The sequence below is a fragment of the Phoenix dactylifera genome, chromosome 10 (assembly GCF_051530095.1).
Source record: "Phoenix dactylifera cultivar Ajwa chromosome 10, Ajwa_hap1_PhDact_Kaust_v1.1, whole genome shotgun sequence".
NCBI lineage: Eukaryota > Viridiplantae > Streptophyta > Magnoliopsida > Arecales > Arecaceae > Phoenix > Phoenix dactylifera.
Genome location: NC_143199.1, coordinates 18,136,819 through 18,155,329, shown reverse-complemented (window position 1 = coordinate 18,155,329; position 18,511 = coordinate 18,136,819). Strand labels below are relative to the sequence as shown.

At 44.1% G+C, this 18,511-nt stretch overlaps 1 protein-coding gene across 3 annotated transcripts; it reads right to left on the bottom strand.

Moving 5' to 3' along the window:
- Positions 1–432: 432 nt before the first annotated feature.
- On the bottom strand, positions 433–11,301 carry LOC103697984 (uncharacterized). Of its 3 annotated transcripts, none has more exons than XM_088705444.2 (5): positions 10,062–11,281; positions 4,030–4,066; positions 2,861–3,097; positions 2,725–2,772; positions 433–786 (listed from the first exon to the last, which is right to left on the bottom strand). In XM_088705444.2, the coding sequence occupies exons 1-5, from the start codon at positions 10,364–10,366 to the stop codon at positions 646–648; spliced, it is 768 nt and encodes a 255-aa protein (XP_088561570.1). In that variant the 5' UTR covers positions 10,367–11,281; the 3' UTR covers positions 433–645. The 3 variants fall into 3 exon arrangements, with proteins under 3 accessions (XP_088561570.1, XP_088561571.1, XP_008778152.1); XM_088705445.2 differs by having other exon boundaries at positions 433–667; XM_008779930.6 differs by lacking the exon at positions 433–786 and adding an exon at positions 1,091–1,763 and having other exon boundaries at positions 10,062–11,301.
- Positions 11,302–18,511: the final 7,210 nt, after the last annotated feature.

The following is an 18,511-nucleotide window of genomic DNA, read 5'->3' as shown; positions in this document are numbered from 1 at the left end:
TATATTTTAATACATTAACCAAAAGTAACAATTTTTTAGTAAAAATTACAAAAATAATAATATTAATAATACTGATAATACCAATAATATTTTAACAAAAATAATATATTTCAGAAAAAAATAATAATTTTTTTATTAATGATATTTTAAAAGATTAATATTGTTTAATAATATAATAATGCATTAATAAAAAATATTTTATTAAAAATAATAAGTATTTTATATGAGAATAAAACATATATCATTTTCCAAATAATTATATAATTATAAAAATAATATTTTAAAGATGGTATATTTTTTGAATAAAAAAATATAATTTTACACGCATTTTATGAGCATGATATACTGAAATCGAACTTAGGCCTTCCCAGTTTATCACATTTCCTTGCCTCACAGAAGACTAAGTCTGATCTCATGCCTGCAAAACAGCAATTTCAATACTCGATCCAGAATCCTAACATTTTTATAGGTGAAAGGGGATTGTTTCGGACATAGAAAAGGAAACAAAATCAGGAATTTACAGGATAAGAAGCCAAAGAAGAAAACATTGAGAGACCAGCCAGCTAATGTTACCACCTATAGTCCATGTTTAAATGGCCAGCCTCTCACAGAGAACACAAGGAAACTTCTTCTATCTCCATCTCTTTAGCTTCCTTTCCAGATACCACTGCAAATAAAGCCATTGACAAAGTTGGTTGTCTGATTCTTGAGACGGCCATAGCCAACAGAGTATAGAAGAATGCATGCCAGTTTGCCACACACTGACATTCTAATGGCTGCAGTCATCTATGACACAAGGTCAAATAGAACACTCAGAAGTCAGAACATTTAAAAGACTATAAGATAATTTGTCAAACAAGACAAGTACAAACTAAGGATATATAAATTAAGCAGACAGGATTAACATAATTCTGAAATCTATTGTTCATCCCAAGTGTTTTCCATTGATTACCATATATCACTATACATTTGCCATTGGCACCTAACAAACTGCCAGCACCTTTGCCCTTTCTATCAATTCAACCAATCAACACAGTCCATCAGCAACAAAAATGATTCTGCACATTTTGCTACTAGGGAACTATGCCAATTAGACTGATAATAGCTCCAAATGATTACTTATTTAATTTTATAAGCAGTATTCATACCACAATTAGCAACATTTGGAGACGAATTGCCAAGCATTACCCAATACCAATCAAATAATATTTCAACAAAGGTATGGAGACCTGCAACTCGGAGTCAGAAGAAGAAAAACAAACCAAATATGTCCTATCCTCTTATACAAAATGAACTTGATTACTTCCTCGTTGCAATACACCGAAAGGGGTTAGACATCTAGGCAAGTTTCTATACAGACACCAATATCACTGCCCATCTCCACCACAACACCAGTTGCAGGAGTACACTGAGCCCTTCCAACTACGCAACTTCAGACATCCTGTTTGTGAACAGCCTGAGAAAGTAGGCTTCCGGATTCCAATTTGGCAGCAGCAGTTAGTAGTGAAAGTAGTGGTGGTGGCTGTGCTCGCATTAGAAGTTTTTCTAGGGAGTTGGAGGTTCTGCCGGATCTTTTTGAGCCGACTTGCAGTGGTGATGTTCTCCATTTCCATGATAAACTTGCATAGATGGCGGATGTAGTCTGGGTACAGCTCCAGGTTGCAGTGACCACCTCCTTTGATCCACAAGGGTTCATAGGGTTCTCTTGCTAGTTTCCATAGCCCATAACCGTGGAGCCAGTTCACTACATCATCCTCGGTGCCCTGATCAGATAACATCACCACAGTTTAAACAAGCTAGTTAAGAAACTCAGCATGTTTCTTGCCTTCCATCATTCTAGTAACCAAACTCAGCTTTTCATCATAAAGAATCAAGAAAGCTCGAACAGGAGCTAGGTATATTTTAATGGTAAACAGTGACTTACTAGTTGTAAATTACCAAGCTTGTTGGGCACTGTTCTATTATTAAGTTGTGGCTTACAAAACCCATCACGGAAATGGATCTGATAAATGGTTCCCTGGGGTCCCAAAGATTGTTCTGTTCGATTGTGACTTGCAAAAGAAGCCTTTAGTCTAGATTAATGTGGTAGAGGTAATAGACTGAGATAAAGATAGATTAATGTTTTAGGAGTGCAGTTTAGGAAGCTGGTGACTGCATAACTCCAGTTTCAGAAATGGATCCTGCAACTTGTGACTGTGAAAGGGCCACACTAACCAAAGTGTTGAGAACTCTTGAGAAGATTAGAACTTGTATACGACAAAAGAAGCTTTAGAAGAAGCCACAAGGGCTCTGCATACTAGTTATGGAGGCGGATGAATAGGTACTTTTCTTAAAGTGATCTTTTCCATTGATTTTCTTCATCAGCTTTTCTATCATGTTAACCATCGCAATTTTCTCTTCCTTGACAGGTGTTTTGATATCATTTTGTATTACAGTAATGCATCAGTTATTCTTTCCAACGCATGAAGGACTTTAAGGTGGCCAATACTTGTTTACTTGCTAATCAGTCAAGGCTTGTTGTCATCTGTTGTTTTACCTTATCAACGACAAACATCAGTTAACTCTACATTTTAATATTTTAATAAATAATGTGTCTTGGTATTCATATGTAACAGAAAAAAACATATGGTGAGCTTCAAATTTCATTTCAATATACAGGTAACACGTCAACACAAGCAAATGATATCCAAATGAAAAACAAATCATAAATGTTAAAGGACTCACATGAATTACAAGAACGGGGCACTTCACCTTTTTAATTTGGTTAATGTTCTGCATAAGCAAGTAGACCAATATTAGTTTAAATTGTTAATAAGAAACAAGCTAATAAGAAAGACAATCATCAATGTATGAGACTTACTTTATAAATGTCAAAGCAGAAATTGAAATTCACATGGCAGACCACGCGGAGGCCTGACAATATAGCACTGTGAAGCACTACACCACACAATCTTGGCAAGCGAGCTGCCAAGTGTAGTGTGGGACCACTACCAACAGACTGTCCGTACAAGATCACGTTTTCCTGACTGACTCCATATTCAGTTTCCAGGCATTGGTATACAGCCTCAATGTCTGCATAAGTGTTGTATTCACTTGGCTAGACACCACAAACAAAACATTAAGAACGGTAGGTCACTTCATTCAACATGTAGATTTCTAAATATAAGATCAAAAGTAAAGGTAACATTTGCTCATGCAGTCTGCGAGCCATGTGACATTTACATCAACCAGATGGCATTAACTTGCAGATGTAGCTACCAGTCTTGTTAAAATCCAGAGGGACAGGATCCTTTGGAAAACTCTCAAAAACAATCATGATCCACCCACGTCCTTTTTATCATGTGATAAGGTTGATTTGACATGTTGGTGAATCTTTTTTGAAGTAAAACAATCATCCACAATTTAAAGAATGCCTTTGTACAAATAATTAACATCCAGTCATGTAGGCTACTGCTTGATTGAGAGCTTTTGATCAATAATATGAAAGCATTTTGCTTTAACATGGTCCTACAGAAATGTAAAGACTAAGCTAAATCAGGTAGTACAGCAATAGACCAAGTAATAATGTTGGAGTTGAGCAAATAACTTGATTTGTCATCAAACAATATCATCATGATAAGGAACAACTGATCCTAACAAAAATAAGATGCTTATTTTGTCTTGGCTTGTTTAAATTAGGCATATTTGTCATGTTGAACCTGACAAAATTTTTGGCCATTGCACTTTCTTTCTTAACATCATGATATGGATACATGTTGTATATATGGACATGTCTGCAATATCAACCAACTGTTTAGAAGTTGAATCCAACATCTGCACTGGTGTTTGACATAGATATCAAGCAGCACTCATGCAATTTTGAAAGTTTAAGCAAAATAATTTCAAGAGAATTTAGAGTATTCATCAAAGATTTCTACAAACTCCTCCAGAAATGTACACCTCAGATTTAATAGCACTTAAATTGCAAGCAGCGAGCGCCCACATTCTCAAACAAGAAGAGATATGAATAAAGATATAGAAACAGCCTACCTTACCAGTTGAGGCTCCATAACCAGAGTAGTCATATCTGCAGATAGACAGATGTAAAGATTAGCCTTATTAGAACAAGAGAAACAACAGCAATTGTTGTGTCTGTGTGTGTGGAAGGGGGGGTGGGGGAAAGGGGGTGAGAGAGAGAGAGAGAAGGGGGGGGGGGATTGTGGAAGGGATATTGGGGAGAATATGGGGAAAACATTCAAAAATATAAATAAGTGAAACAATACAAATACAGCATGTCTTTGAAGGGTAGTGAAATTGATAATGGATCGGAATAAAAAAAAGAGTTTTTTGCGTACCTATCCATCTAAATATTGAAATTTGCATAAATACCCTTCCAAAATTGATATTTGCATGTATACCTTATAAAATACTTGTTTTGCATGTATGCCCTCCAATTTTGTTTCTTGCATATATGCCCATCCCATCTAACATTGTTAAGAAATTAGCGGTTTAAAATTAAAAATGACTGAAATACCCTTAATAGGTAGATGTGCAAAAAGAAATATTTGATAAGGGTATATATGCAAATAATACTTTATGAGGGTATTCATGCAATTTCACATATTTATGAGGATTTATATGAAAAAAAACAACTTGTTTTAGTGTCCAGTGAGATCTGTTAACCCGTTACCCACTTTAGAAATAAAAAAATACTTTCATAATTTTAATTAAATCTTAATTTAAATAAATATAATTTTGGCTAATTATGTTAGCTAAATCGTTATGTCAAAAGTATTCATACAAAAATAGTGTTTTGTGAGGGCGGGCAAGTAAATATCAATTTGGAGGGCATTCATGCAAATTTTAATATTTAGAGGGGTATTTATGCAAAAATCTAAGATTTTTTTTGCACATATACCCTCCTAAATATATGAAATTGCATAAATACCCTCCAAAATTGCTATTTTCGTATATACCCTTATAAACGTTTCTTTTTGCATGTTTACCTATTAATAGTATTTTTGTCATTTTAATTTTAAACTCCTAACTTCTTAACGGCGTTAAATGGCATGGGTACGCATACAAAACAAGTATTTGATGAGGGTATACATGCAAATATCAATTTTGTAAGGATATTCACGCAAATTCCAATATTTAGGAGGGTATGTACGCAAGAAACCCTAAAAAAATCAGCAGACACTCAAAATAAATATATCAAAGTCTATAGAAACAAAAAATGGAAATCACACCAATCCATGAAAAAATGACAAATTAGTCATCCCTCCAAATTATTAATAAATATTCAATTATTTCTTAAATTTCATATGGGTTTTTCCAGATATTATTATGATGTACAAGAAGAATGCATCAGTTCAATTTTCGATATAAATTTGCCAAAATTTGCTTATGAATTCATTGTTCAAAGCAACAACTCAAGTTTGTTCAAAATATAAATAAAGGTTTTGACAACACTGAACTCATTGTTGAACACAAATCTTAGCCTTACCAACCCAAATGCCAAATTAAATAAGATACAGTATCAGCAATATCAGCTTCCCATTTTGACTCCCAAAAATAAAGAGCCTACTGATAAAATTGAAGTTGTCCAAGCTCTTTAACTCATTTCCAATTTTCCCAGCCCTGTCCAACAATAGAATATTCAACCAGCTACCTTCCCCTTGAAGGAGCGCGTCAGTTCCTTGTCACCCCGCAACTGGATGGCTCAGACCACCTGCTTCGCCACCACGAGGGTCATCAGCGTCGTGTCGGACTCTTGGACCGACAACTTTGGGACGTAGACATGGGTCGAGGCTGCAAGGCCCTCCTCGGCAAGGGCGAACGAGCTCAAACTAGCCTGAGCCAAGCACGACCCTTGGAGGACAGCTGACGTGGAGGCATTGCGGCGGTGGATGGTTGGGCCAAGACGACCCCTCCGAAGGAGCTGATCTGATCGGCAACACGATCTTGACCTCGGGGTCGAGATCTACTTTCTTTTCTCGAGGTTTTCGCACCTCGGGGGAGACCTCGGGAACCGAGGCCTTGGCAACAATGGCACCGGCGGCAGCTCGAAAAGCAACACCAACGGAATCTCGAGCATCGGGGGTCGAGGAGGATTCCCCCTCGACATCTTGTTCTAGGGGTCCTTTCCCTCGGGGGTCGCGGCCAACCTCTTCCTCATCTTCATCTTCTTACGGAACAACGCGAGGTCGGTCTTCATGGTGGTGAGAGCTACGAAACCGAGAACAAAGTTAGTCACTAACTCCAAGGTGAAAAGATAGAAAAAATTCAGGAGAAGCTTACCCCAGGGGTCGGCTTGGTTTAGACTGACGTTGATCAGTATTTCCTCAGACAACTCCTGCAGGGCAGGAATCTCGGATCGAGACTTGAGAAGTTGGTCCAAGGCCTTTGATCGTCACCAGACAACCTCGAGGGCTGATTTAAATTTCTCCGAGGTGCCTTCTATAGGGTTTCAAACTGCCATGGTTACTCAGAGAAAATAAAGAAAAATCTCCTTTTTATCCATAGATGGAGGGAGTACCTCGGATCAACTGGCGGTCTTTTTGAGAAGAAAAATACCACCAGTTGCTACCCCGAGGATGTCTCTTTAGAGTGAAGCATGCGGACTTGGTCGTCTGGCCACTCTCCTCGAGCTCGGCAACCGTCACCTCTAGGAGAGGCTGGGCCCGAGGTCCGATCGGGTTTGGATTATAAGGTATTCGTTTTTACTCAGGAGAAAATAGACCTCATTCAAGCACAGCAATTCATACCCCCCGAGTTCACTTTTGAGCTCGTCGGTCCCGATGACCGGATGACTAGTCCTTCTTCTCAGCTCGGCTTGTATGAGGCGACTCTGAAGACCGAATTGAGACTCCCTCTCTGCCCCTTCTTTGTCTAGCTGATGAGGGTTATAGCCTCGTCCCGACCCAATTGGTCTCGAACTCCTGGCGAATCTTCATCAGTTCCTTTCTTTTTGTTTCCTTCGAAACATCCGAGCCCTGGTTTCCCTCTTCAGCTTTAACCTCAGCTCCACTCATGGTGGTGGGTAAGATAGAGAAAAAGACAAGAAGGATGAAAAGATGAAGGAGAAGACAAGGAGAGGGGACAAGCAGCCAAAGAACAGGTACCCACTGAAAACCAGAGTGTGGAGGACATCGGAGCCGGGGACAAGGGGCTTAGCCAAAGCGCCACCCGGGATCTTGGGTACTTGAGCACTTGGGAGGAGTAAATAAAGCAATTGTGAGCTGAAGGGAGGGGTTACCCTTATATACAGGCACATATGGCCCTGATCCGAGCAACAATTCGGCTATCCGAGCATATTCAGCCACGTGTCAACTTGGGATACGACGTGGACGATTCATCAGGATCGTTGCGTTAATGACGCCTCGGGATAGCTCCGTAATAATGGAGCTTCATGATAGCCCGGATATGGTGACGCTTTGAGAAAACCAATCGATGCATTAATTTTTCTCTGACAAAAGTCCAATCCTTAATCGGGGTGACGATGTGACTTTCGTCCCTCGAACTGACATGCAGCTCGGCCTCAAAAGTGGGGGACAAGTGATGGAAGAAATATTGAACACCTCAACTTTAGACCGGATTGATCTTTGTGACCTCAAACATAAACTGGCGTAAGCGACTTCGGCCCTAGTCGAGGAGCCAATCAACATGTGCCGGCAAGGACTGACAGTTCGGCAATCGGCAGTTGTGGCACTCTGCATTCGACGCGCGGTCAGTGTCGTACGCTGCCCATACGAAATGATGCCTACGCCGTAAATATATGACTAGCCGTTACCTGATGATAGGCGCATGTCACACCAACCCAAACAACAAAATAGACTCTCCTATATAAAGAGGTAGTCCAGGGGACCTCAAGTATGCAACATCGTTCACAGAAAACTTAGCTCTACTGAAATATTTTTCTTCTATATTGTTGCTTCTATCCTAACTTAGGCATCGAAGGGTCTTTGTCAGCTCTCCGGCAAGCAGACTTCTTACAGGCCATTTCCGAAGGAGACCAGCTTCCTCACACCTCGGTCAGCAGGCTCAGCTCGATTCTTACCGACCTTAGGGTCATCCGAGCTGCGCTCCGACCTCGGTCCAGAATTCAGCGGAAACACTAACATTAATAACATTTGTGCTTTTATCTTATGCAGAACTGTATTGAAGCTATAGGTGGGACATGCATTGGTGCATGTGTACCAATGGATGAGCAAGTTTTATATCATGAAAAAAGAATAGATGCAACACAAAATATCATAATTGCTTGTGCATTCAACGTTTGCTTTACATATCTACTGATAGGATGGGAAGGAGTGATTCTAGAATTTTTTTGGCGTGCCTAACAAACCTAGAATGCAAACTTCCTTTGCCCCTATAGGTAATATGATATTATCTTATATTAGTCTTCTTTAATAATTTACATAAATTATGTAACAATGTGATTTATATTTTCTTGAAATCGGGAAATATTATCTTATTGATTCAGGTGCACCAACATGCAAGGTTTTCCATCACCATATCACGGAGGAAGATATCACCTAAGTTACTCTTAGGGAGCAGGATGGAAACCTACTAAAATAAAGAAGCTATTTAACTACAGACACTCATCCTTGTGCAATGTTATCAGCCATTGCCTTGGAGTATTAAAGGCTCGATCATTGTTACATCATAATTGCATGCTGTGTGGTGCCTAATTTTATCAAAATTGCATTCTATGAGAGATCATTTGTTTGAGGAATATGACAGGGAGGACATCATAGTAGATGATGATGTACAGTCTCAATAAGGCAGCACAATGCAAGAGAGGGTTCAAGTAAATGTGCACATAGCCAAATAAGTCAGATGAATCAAGTTCGAGATAACATAGTAAATAGTATGTGGCAAAGAGAGAATAAGGCAAACTAGATATTGTTTGATGTTTCATTTAGATTGATATTTGCAGTTTTGTATAGACATATATTATTACAACATTGTTGTGTTTTCAAGATATTTTTAGTAGTCACTGAGTTCCAAATTTAGACTTATTAACCATCACGTGTAAACTTTGTATTCATAATTAGATATAGTAGGTGTTACAGTAGATGAATATATCTTAGAAAGCAATAGAGAAAATACAACTGCATTGAGTTTTTCATTTTTGCTTACTGAACATGTTTTCTTTTTTTGTTGTGAAGAATAAAAAACAGCAGCGACTACCAAATATGTCAAAAAAACTTTAAAAAAATGGAAACAGTATTCCTATTTTTTATTTTTTATTTTTAAAAAAAAGTGAAAATGATGCCAAATGCAGCCTAATTCTACCGCTTTGCTAGAACTCAAAACCTGAACTCCTATTCTAATTCTAACTTAACTGTCTGGCACTAGAAACCAAGTCTAATCCTAGTTCAAGTGTACAAATTGATCACGATAAAAACAAGAACTATGTTGGCGTCGACACAAATTATGATCAACATCATATAGTCACTTTAAAAAGCATGGGATGCATCCCTCATATGTGAAATTTATTTCTTTCTCCAGATGCACATTTTGGTAACCACAGCATAGTTACCAAGTCAGGAAATTTGTGAAATTGATCACAAGTGAAAAAGAATCAGAAACAATGAGTAAACTTACTCCAATTCAGGAAGTAGGAGGCACTGATAAATATATACAAGCGAAACAAACTGGAAATCATAGAAAACCACAAGGAAACCCTGTTGATCATGGTTCCCTTATCTTTTTCACTCCAATATTTAACTGCATCTAGTTCTCCGATGTTATTATGTGCTAACATATGTTTCCCAATTTCATATAGATCAGATAAAATTCATCTCCAATGCAAGTTTTCAGGGCCATGATTTTCATCCTCACTGTGATTTCGCTTCACATAAAAGAACATCACAAAACTAAAGTTCAACTCAAACACAGATTTAATCAACAAAAAATCCAAATCAAACTACGACAAAAAATTATTGAAAAACAAATACATTTAAAACTTCCAATAACCTGCATGAAGTGGGGCACCTACATATGCAGAAAATTCAGAGGAAATGCTGAAACTGATCGATGGGAAACAAACAAACATGAATGAAGAATCCACTTACCCCATCAGATTAACCCTGAGATTAACCTTGAGCTGCACAAAGAGATCATAGAGCTGCCCCAGATCAGCGGCGTTGCCATGCGAGTAAAGCACTGTGAGCCGGGCATAGGGGTTCCTCAAATAGAAGGCAACAACCTTGTTCCCACGCTTGGTGTCCAACATCAGAACATCCATTGAATGATCCCGGGGGATTCCAGAGGCCACCAGCCGCCCACCGTCGTCCTTCTCGACAGTGTATGTAGGCGGGTCGGGCGGGAAGAAGGCGAATTTCGCCGCCAGACTCGAAACCGAGCACCCCGACAGCATCGAGATCGATCCAACTCATTGACAGAGAAGAATTTTCATATGAAAATAGGACTTAGGAAGGAAAATCCAGAACAAAAATTCCCCCTTTTCCCCTTTTCCCCTTTCTCTGACGTGACCAAATCTCTAGGGTTTTGTTCTGAGAAAGAGGTTTTAGAAATGGGATTCAAAGAGGAATTGAGTGGGAGCAGAAAGGAGTCACCTTTCTTTGAAAACCTGATGACTTTAGGGTTTTACAAGGGTTTTACGCAGAGAAACAGAGAGATTCGTTCAAAAGGAGTGGAAGATGGGGAAGTTAGTCTCCTATTTGAGCAGGAGATGGAATGGTTTTGACCACTCTTTACAGATTGCTGGGGGTAGAGATCGGAGCTAAAAATAGAATACAGAGAAGTGTGAAGCAGGTTTATTGGCATCTATCAGTCCATTACCTGGATGTAGTAGCAGAGAGTGAAATAGACAAGACCCTGGAAGAGGGGTTTAGGCATGGAGAAGGTATTGGTGTTCTTCTCCTCTCTTTTTCTTTTTTATTTTTCTGAGAAATCTTATATTTCACCTTTATTGAGTTTAGATTCTGGATAAAGAGGACATAGGTGGGGGAGGAAGTTTAGGAGTTTAGGACTTTAGGTTGCCTTTCATCTCGCTCTACACTAAGCTGAGGTGTGGGCCGTCTACTTTAAGGAAGGATTTCTGGATGTGGCTTTGGGATTTTAGGGTTTTGAAGTCCCTTTTTCTCTGTCCTTCTCTTTCAAAAAGAAGGTGGTGGCTAGAAAGTCTTGCTTTCATTTACTAATTAGGATGCTTTCATTTGTGTTGCAGTTTGGGGGGCGGGGGGGGGGGGGGGGGGGGGGGAGTGTGAGAGAGATTGGCACTTGGAAGTAAGATTGAGAGGTGGGGTTGTGGGGATGTGCGAGAAAGACTGCAACTTTTGGTCAGAGCACAGAGTTTTAGTTTCATGTGGCCACCCAATCTTTCTGAATAAAAAAAAAAAAGGACTTTCAGTTTCTTGTGATCACCCACGAATCAGACCACCAAATAAGACAGCACTAGCATCAAAACTAAAATGAGTTTAGGTGGGACCCACATGATGTCTCCTAGTCTTCTGGGTTACCATACCATCAAGTATAGGTGCTTGGCTGCATTACTTCTGCTTCTATCCCTGTCACAGTAGACTTTTATAATGTCATTTTTGCTTTTAATTTGTGGTTGATCTTTTCTATCTGTGCTTGTAACTGATAGTTATAGTTAAGCATGTACTTTGGAATTAAAATTCTGGGTTCCCTAACTTTTATCAGAAATGTATCTTTCCCTGAGTATGTACTATTCAAGCATGAGAAGAATGAAAGAAATAACTTAACAAATTGAATGTAAAAGATGCAAGTTAAAATCTTCCACCAATTTGGTCATCACCAAACTGGTCAATGTTGCCTATAGGTATGTTATTGAGTGATGATGGAAAGAAAAGGATTGCTCCTAAGTGAATTCATGGCTGGAGATTGACAATATTTTTCTATCATGCTCATTAATGTGATGATAACCATGGTAGTTGCAATGGAGTAATTTTTGCAAGGAGGTGCATCAAGGACGAGGTTGGAAATTAACCTTCACTTACAAACACAAAATTGTTGAATGGATCGTACTAAATCCAAATTTTATCAATCCACCATTGATTGTCAATTATAAATCCGTGGCAACTTTGAAGTTTCATTAGAAAATGGGGGTAAATCCTTGTTTCCATGAAAGGATCGCTAAAGGAAATAGGAACATAAAAGAGAAACCTAGGTTTCAACTAAGTAATGTCAACTTACCAAAAAAAAAAACAAAGTCATGTAACAAATTTGAATTGCAATAAGATTCACAAGTTAATTAGATGAGATATAAAAGGTGATGAAGATAGTTTCGATATCATGTTCAATGGATTGGTGGAGGGGGTGAAATATCCTAAGCTAAAGGAGGCTTTAATAGACTTAGCAGACATCAATGCTATGCCATTCAGAACTTTCTACAACGAGCTTTCTATTATAACAGATGTATCACATCTAGATGCTCAGATTGGTGTCCCTTGGTACATGAAGTTTATATGTCCACCCTTTCATTCAATTGGATAACCTATAAAAGAAACAATATCCAATGAGTCATACTCCTTGAGGATGTATAGACAAAAGAGGGATGCCTATAGAAAGCTTATTATGCCAAAGAGCTTATTTGGCTTTCAAATGTATGGATGGCAATAAGCTGATACAAGGTAGGTATACCATTACCTGCGCCAACCCCATGATGAGGATCTACGTATCTGTCCCCAACTTGTACCCACCTTAGATTAGGTTGGGACACCTCGAGCCCACGTATGGATATATACATAAATTCTCGAACTTATGTCATACACCTGCTTAGAGTTAGGCGGGATGGATGGAACTGCAAAAAATAATCTTTTTCTAGCATACAAATTAAACAAATAAAAAAAATCTAATATTAAACCTTGGTTACTCACATAACATTAAACAAATTAAGATTTCAGATATAAAATATAACAAACCAAATATTTAACAATAATATAGGCAACAAATAGAAATATTATTCTTTAGAAAATCAAAATATCTTAGAAAAGTAAATAATTAAAAAAAATAATATTTAAGTAAATGTCCTAGGTTGGGTTCGGGGTGACTCTAAATAAGTCGGGCAAAACCTACTCTGTTAAGATTGGGTATCCGATAGGGCTGCAATGTACAATAACTGCTCTGCTATGCTCAAATGTGTTAAACAAGGAAGGACATACAAGGCCCTCTCTCCATTCAACCTTTAAGTACCTAGTCCTTGCTCTAGATTCAAGTAACCAACATTTTTAGGTACAATTAGGGGAAATACCCTTATTCTATTGCATGAAAATGTGACATTTTTCGAAGCCCCATGCTTGTGGGACTAAACAAACGTAGAGGGGCATGCTCTCCAATAAACAGGATAATAATAACTCTCGCATCTTGTGCCTCTTGTTTGGTCCTAGGAGGCCGAGATTGGGTTAGACTTGGGAGAACCCATCGCGGAGTATAATAATCTTTTTTTTTTTTTTTTCTGGGTGTGATGTTGTTGTCTTGTTCTTTTGTCATAAAGAGGCAGCAGATCATCTAATCCTCTTCGAACACAGAACACTATTTGATTCAAATTACCATTCAACACGCAAGAATTTGGCATGAGACTGGTCAAGTTTTTATTATCTGAATGGGAGAAAGAAAAGAATACGCTCGACGTTACACCTAAAACCTCCAAATAAAGGAGCATGAGAATTGGAGCATGTCACACAGTTCGCATGGGACCTTTTTCTTCAACCAGTAGTGTTTTGGTGTTTGCTGGTTGTAATTGAAAATTTATATCCTTGTATCTAACTCTGCTTTAAAAGAAGGAAGCTGAATCTAACTTAACCTACATGCATTGAGCTGAAAATGATTTAGATCCATATTTGTATCGATATTATTTTTAGTAGATATAAGTTTAAATATTAATCAGATATCTAAATTAATATTTATTTATTCTAAACTGATACGAATATAAATAAAATAATATACATATTTGTTACGGGGGAACTTAGCCACCATGCCCCACGTGACCGGCACGCGCGCCCAGGAAGACTACGGCTGCCCCTTGATCCAGCAATCCGACCTCGGGTCGGATATCTTCGGCTCCGCAGCCCGACCCCGAGTCGGCTGCCCCTTGGTCCAGCAATCCGACCCCGGGTCGGATATCTTCGGCTCCGCAGCCCGACCCCAAGTCGGCAATCTCTTGACAACAACAGACTGTTCCCCTGAGGCACGCCGCGGCCCCCTGCTCCACTACTTCCTGCAACGGCCGTATCCGGCGCTGCCCCACGATCCCCTGTAACAGCCGTACAAAGCGGAGCTCCACTACGCCCTGCCATGGCCGTACCCAACGCTGCCCCACGACGCCCTGTAACGACCATGTCAGTGGCAACCCCATCGTGCCACACGATGACCAATCCCCAAAAAACCCCCCATCCTGATATATATGCGGCTGGGGGGAAAGGGGAGGGTAAGCAAGATTTTCCAGAGTATTATCTTACCTGCTACTTCTTCTTCTCCTTCGATCTCCCCTAACTTGATCGTCGGAGGGCCCCCACTACCCCGGTGGTGGTGCGAGGCTTGCTTGCAGGTCTCCCGGCGGAAGGCGGAGTGCAACCGAAGTAATTCCAAGGGAACCCCATTCACACCGCTGTGCCAATCGTTCTCGGTTTGGACCTCCAGCAACAGTTGGCGCTAGAAGGAGGGCCCGGATCTCAGAGCGATCGTAATGGCACGGCGAGGTGGTCGTGGAGCTTCCAATGCTCCCGGTCGCGGGGCCTCTCACACCTCTGGTCGGGAGGCCGCTGCATCTCCAACACACTCTCAGCAACACTCCACCGCCCCACCGCCCATTCAGACGATCGAAGCCGCCCAGTTCGACCAGCTAACCCAGCAGGTTCGCACCCTCGCGGAGGCGGTGCAGAATCTGCAGGGTGCGATGTCCCGGGCGCCGCAGCGGGCTCAGGAGCCGCCGCTGCCTGAGCGTTCGCCTGTCCTCCTCAACCCGCGCTCCTTCCTCTCCCATGGGGAGGAGCACCGGCGCGAGGAGGATTCTCGAGCACGCTCCATTCTGCCGGGACCTTCCCACCGGAGCTGCGCGGGGTACGAGAGGCGGGCCCGGGCGCGTTCCCAGACCCCCCAGTCCTCGAGGAACCCGCGCTCCAGTCGGTCCCCCTCTCGCCGCTCCTTGTCTCCCACCCACCGGTCGCGCTCCCTGGACCGGCGGGTGGACGATCTCCACCGACAACTCCAGGTCCTGAAGGGCCATTCCAAAGATCCCTTCGCCGACTTAGAGATCTCCTCCCAGCCGGCGCTTGCCTCGAGGATCCTGCGGACCCCGAATCCGCCGGGGTTCAAAATGCCGGCGATCGAGCCCTATGACGGGACGGCGGACCCGCGGGATCACGTCGAGAGTTTCAGGACCCTTATGCTCCTCCACGGAGCATCAGATCCCCTTCTCTGCAAGGCTTTCCCGGCAACCCTCCGTGGCCCGGCGAGGGCGTGGTTCGCCGGGCTGGAGGCTGACTCAATCCGGTCCTTCGACCAGTTCACCCGCCTCTTCATCACTCATTTCGCCGTCAGTAGCCGGCGGCGACTGGTCTCCGACTCCCTCTTTGATGTCCGGCAAAACGAGGGAGAAAGCCTGCGGGATTATCTTACCCGCTTCAACAGGGCTACGTTGGAGGTCCGGAACCTGAGTCAGGAGGTAGCTCTTTCAGCCCTGAAGCGTGGCTTCCGGAAGGGCAGACTCACCTTCTCCCTGGACAAACGCCTGCCGCAGAGCTTCCCAGAGCTGTTGTCCCGGGCGAACCAGTATGCGGACGCCGAGGAGGCGGCCGCCCACCGGAGCAAGGAGGCCGTCGAGATCCCTCCAAAGCTTGGGAAGAAAAGGCGGAAAGAGGCACGCCAGAGGAGGAGCCCGACGCCCCAGCGTCGGCGCAGAAGCCCGTCGCCGGCGAAGAACCACAGCGCCCCACGCCCTCGTTCTCCGCCCCGACGTTTCAACCGGTACACCCCTCTCCTGACTCCCCGGGCCCAGATCCTTATGGAGATCAAGGGGCGGGAGGACCTCCCGGCCCCGAGACAGATGCGGAGGATACCTGGGAAGAGGCCCTCCCGGGCGTACTGTGAGTACCACCGAGACCACGGCCACGACACAGAGGACTGCTTCCAGCTTCGGGACGAGATCGAGGCTCTCATCCGTCGGGGGCGTCTCGGTCGATATGTGAGCGACCGACGTCCCCCCGCAGACCCGCGTCCGGCCGACCCGGCTCCTCCGGAGCCTCGGGAGCAGAATCGACCCGTTGCGGGCGTGATCCACACTATCACTGGGGGCTGCCCCCGGCCCGTGAGGAACGCAGGGGGCTCGACGGAGGCGTCAGGGGCGGCCGTCGCAAAGAGGCAGAGGGTCGGCAATGTAATCATCTTTTGTGATGAGGATGTGAAGGGGGTTCAGACCCCCCACGATGACGCCATGGTGATCTCCCTCACTAATGCAAACTATGATGTAAGGCGTGTCCTTGTGGATAGTGGAAGCTCAGCTGATATCTTGTTTTACGAGGCCTTCCAAAAGATGGGCTTGTCCAGACAATTGTTGCACAAAATATCCACCCCCCTCATAGGATTCACCGGTGACGCTGTCCCGGCGGAAGGTGTCGTTGAGCTGCCTGTGACTGCGGGCGTCGCACCCGCAGAAGCCACGGTGCGACTCGGGTTCTTGGTCGTCCGTGTTCCCTCGGCCTACAACGCTATCCTCGGACGACCCGGACTGAACGCCCTTCGCGCGGTGGTCTCTACGTACCACTTGCTCATGCGGTTCCCCACGGCGGTCGGGATCGGGGAGGTCCGAGGCGACCAACCGACCGCACGGCAATGTTTCCTAGCGACCCTCAAAGGGAAGAAGCCCGCAGAAGCCCTAAGCGTCGAGTCCCTTGATGCCAGAGACGAGGTGGCCTTGCGGCAGGGGGAGCCGGCCGAGGGTGTGGTCGAAGTTCCCCTCGAGGAAGGCCGCCGGGACCGGGTGGTCCGGGTCGGCGCCAATCTCGACCCGGGAGCTCGGGCCCGGTTGGTGGAATTCCTCCGAGCCAATGCCGATGTATTTGCCTGGTCGGCGGCCGATGTACCTGGGATCGACCCGGAGGTCATTTCTCACGCCCTCAACGTCGACCCGACCCACCGGCCAGTGAAGCAGAAGAAGAGACACTGTGCCCCGGGTCGGATCCGGGTGGTCGACCAGGAGGTAGACAAACTCTTGGAGGCAGGATTCATAAGGGAGGTGAGTTACCCCGAGTGGCTGGCAAATGTTGTACTTGTCCGGAAGGCGAGCGGGAAGTGGAGGATGTGCGTCGACTATACCGACCTGAACAAGGCGTGCCCTAAGGATAGCTTTCCGCTTCCGCGGATAGACCAACTGGTCGACGCGACTTCCGGATATCAGCTGCTGTCTTTCATGGACGCCTTCTCCGGTTACAACCAGATAATGATGGCCCCACAGGACGAGGAGAAAACTACCTTTATAACGGACCGGGGGCTGTACTGCTACAAGGTAATGCCCTTCGGTCTGAAGAACGCTGGCGCCACTTACCAGCGCCTTGTCAACAAAATCTTCAAAGAGCAAATCGGCCGGAACATGGAGGTGTACGTGGACAATATGCTGGTGAAGAGCCGCCAGGCAGACCAGCACATCGTGGATCTGGAGGAGACTTTCACCACCTTGCGGAAGTTTCGCATGAAGCTGAACCCAGCGAAGTGCGCCTTTGGCGCTTCGGCCGGGAGGTTCCTCGGTTTCATTGTCAACCAGCGGGGTATCGAAGCCAACCCGGACAAAATCAAGGCTATCCAAGGTATGTCCCCTCCGACCAAAGTGAAGGAGGTTCAGGAGCTCGCTGGAAGGGTTGCCGCGCTCGGACGATTTGTGGCAAAATCGGCCGAACGCTGCCAACCATTCTTCAAGGTGTTAAAACGCCCGAAAGACTTCCTCTGGACGGCCGAATGTCAAGCAGCGTTCGACCAGCTCAAGGAATACCTGGCGTCTCCTCCCCTGCTATCCAAGCCGCAGGAAGGGGAGATGCTCCACCTCTATCTGGCGGTCTCTCCAACCGCGGTCAGTGCGGTGCTGGTTCGGGAAGAGGCAAAGCTCCAGAAGCCTGTGTACTACATCAGCCGGGTCCTACGGGACGCCGAGACGCGGTATACGAAGGCTGAAAAGATCGCCTTCGCGCTGCTGACCACGACCAGGAGGCTCCGCCCCTATTTCCAGGCCCATTCTGTCACCCTCTTAACTGATCAACCGTTACGACAGATCCTCAGCAACCCCGAGAATGCGGGACGGCTGGTGAAGTGGGCAGTAGAACTCGGTGAGTTCGATATCCGCTACCAGCCTCGACCCGCCATCAAGGCCCAGGTGCTCGCGGACTTCCTCGCTGAGTGCACGGTGCAGAAGGCGGAACCTAGACCGCCGGAAACGCCCAGCCTCGACCTCCCGACCTGGATGCTTCACATCGATGGGTCGTCGAACCCCGAGGGTGGAGGGGCCGGGCTGGTCCTTACCAGTCCTGATGGAGTGATAGCCGAGTATGCC

Bases quoted from the DNA above. Each gene is read 5' to 3' on its own strand.
- LOC103697984 (XM_008779930.6), bottom strand. From the start codon at position 10,366: ATGCTGTCGGGGTGCTCGGTTTCGAGTCTGGCGGCGAAATTCGCCTTC. The intron at 3,098-4,029 runs GTAGGCTGTTTC...TGTGGTGTCTAG, and splicing joins ATGGAGCCTCAACTGGTAAG to CCAAGTGAATACAACACTTA. The intron at 2,773-2,860 runs GTAAGTCTCATA...TTGCTTATGCAG, and splicing joins TCTGCTTTGACATTTATAAA to AACATTAACCAAATTAAAAA.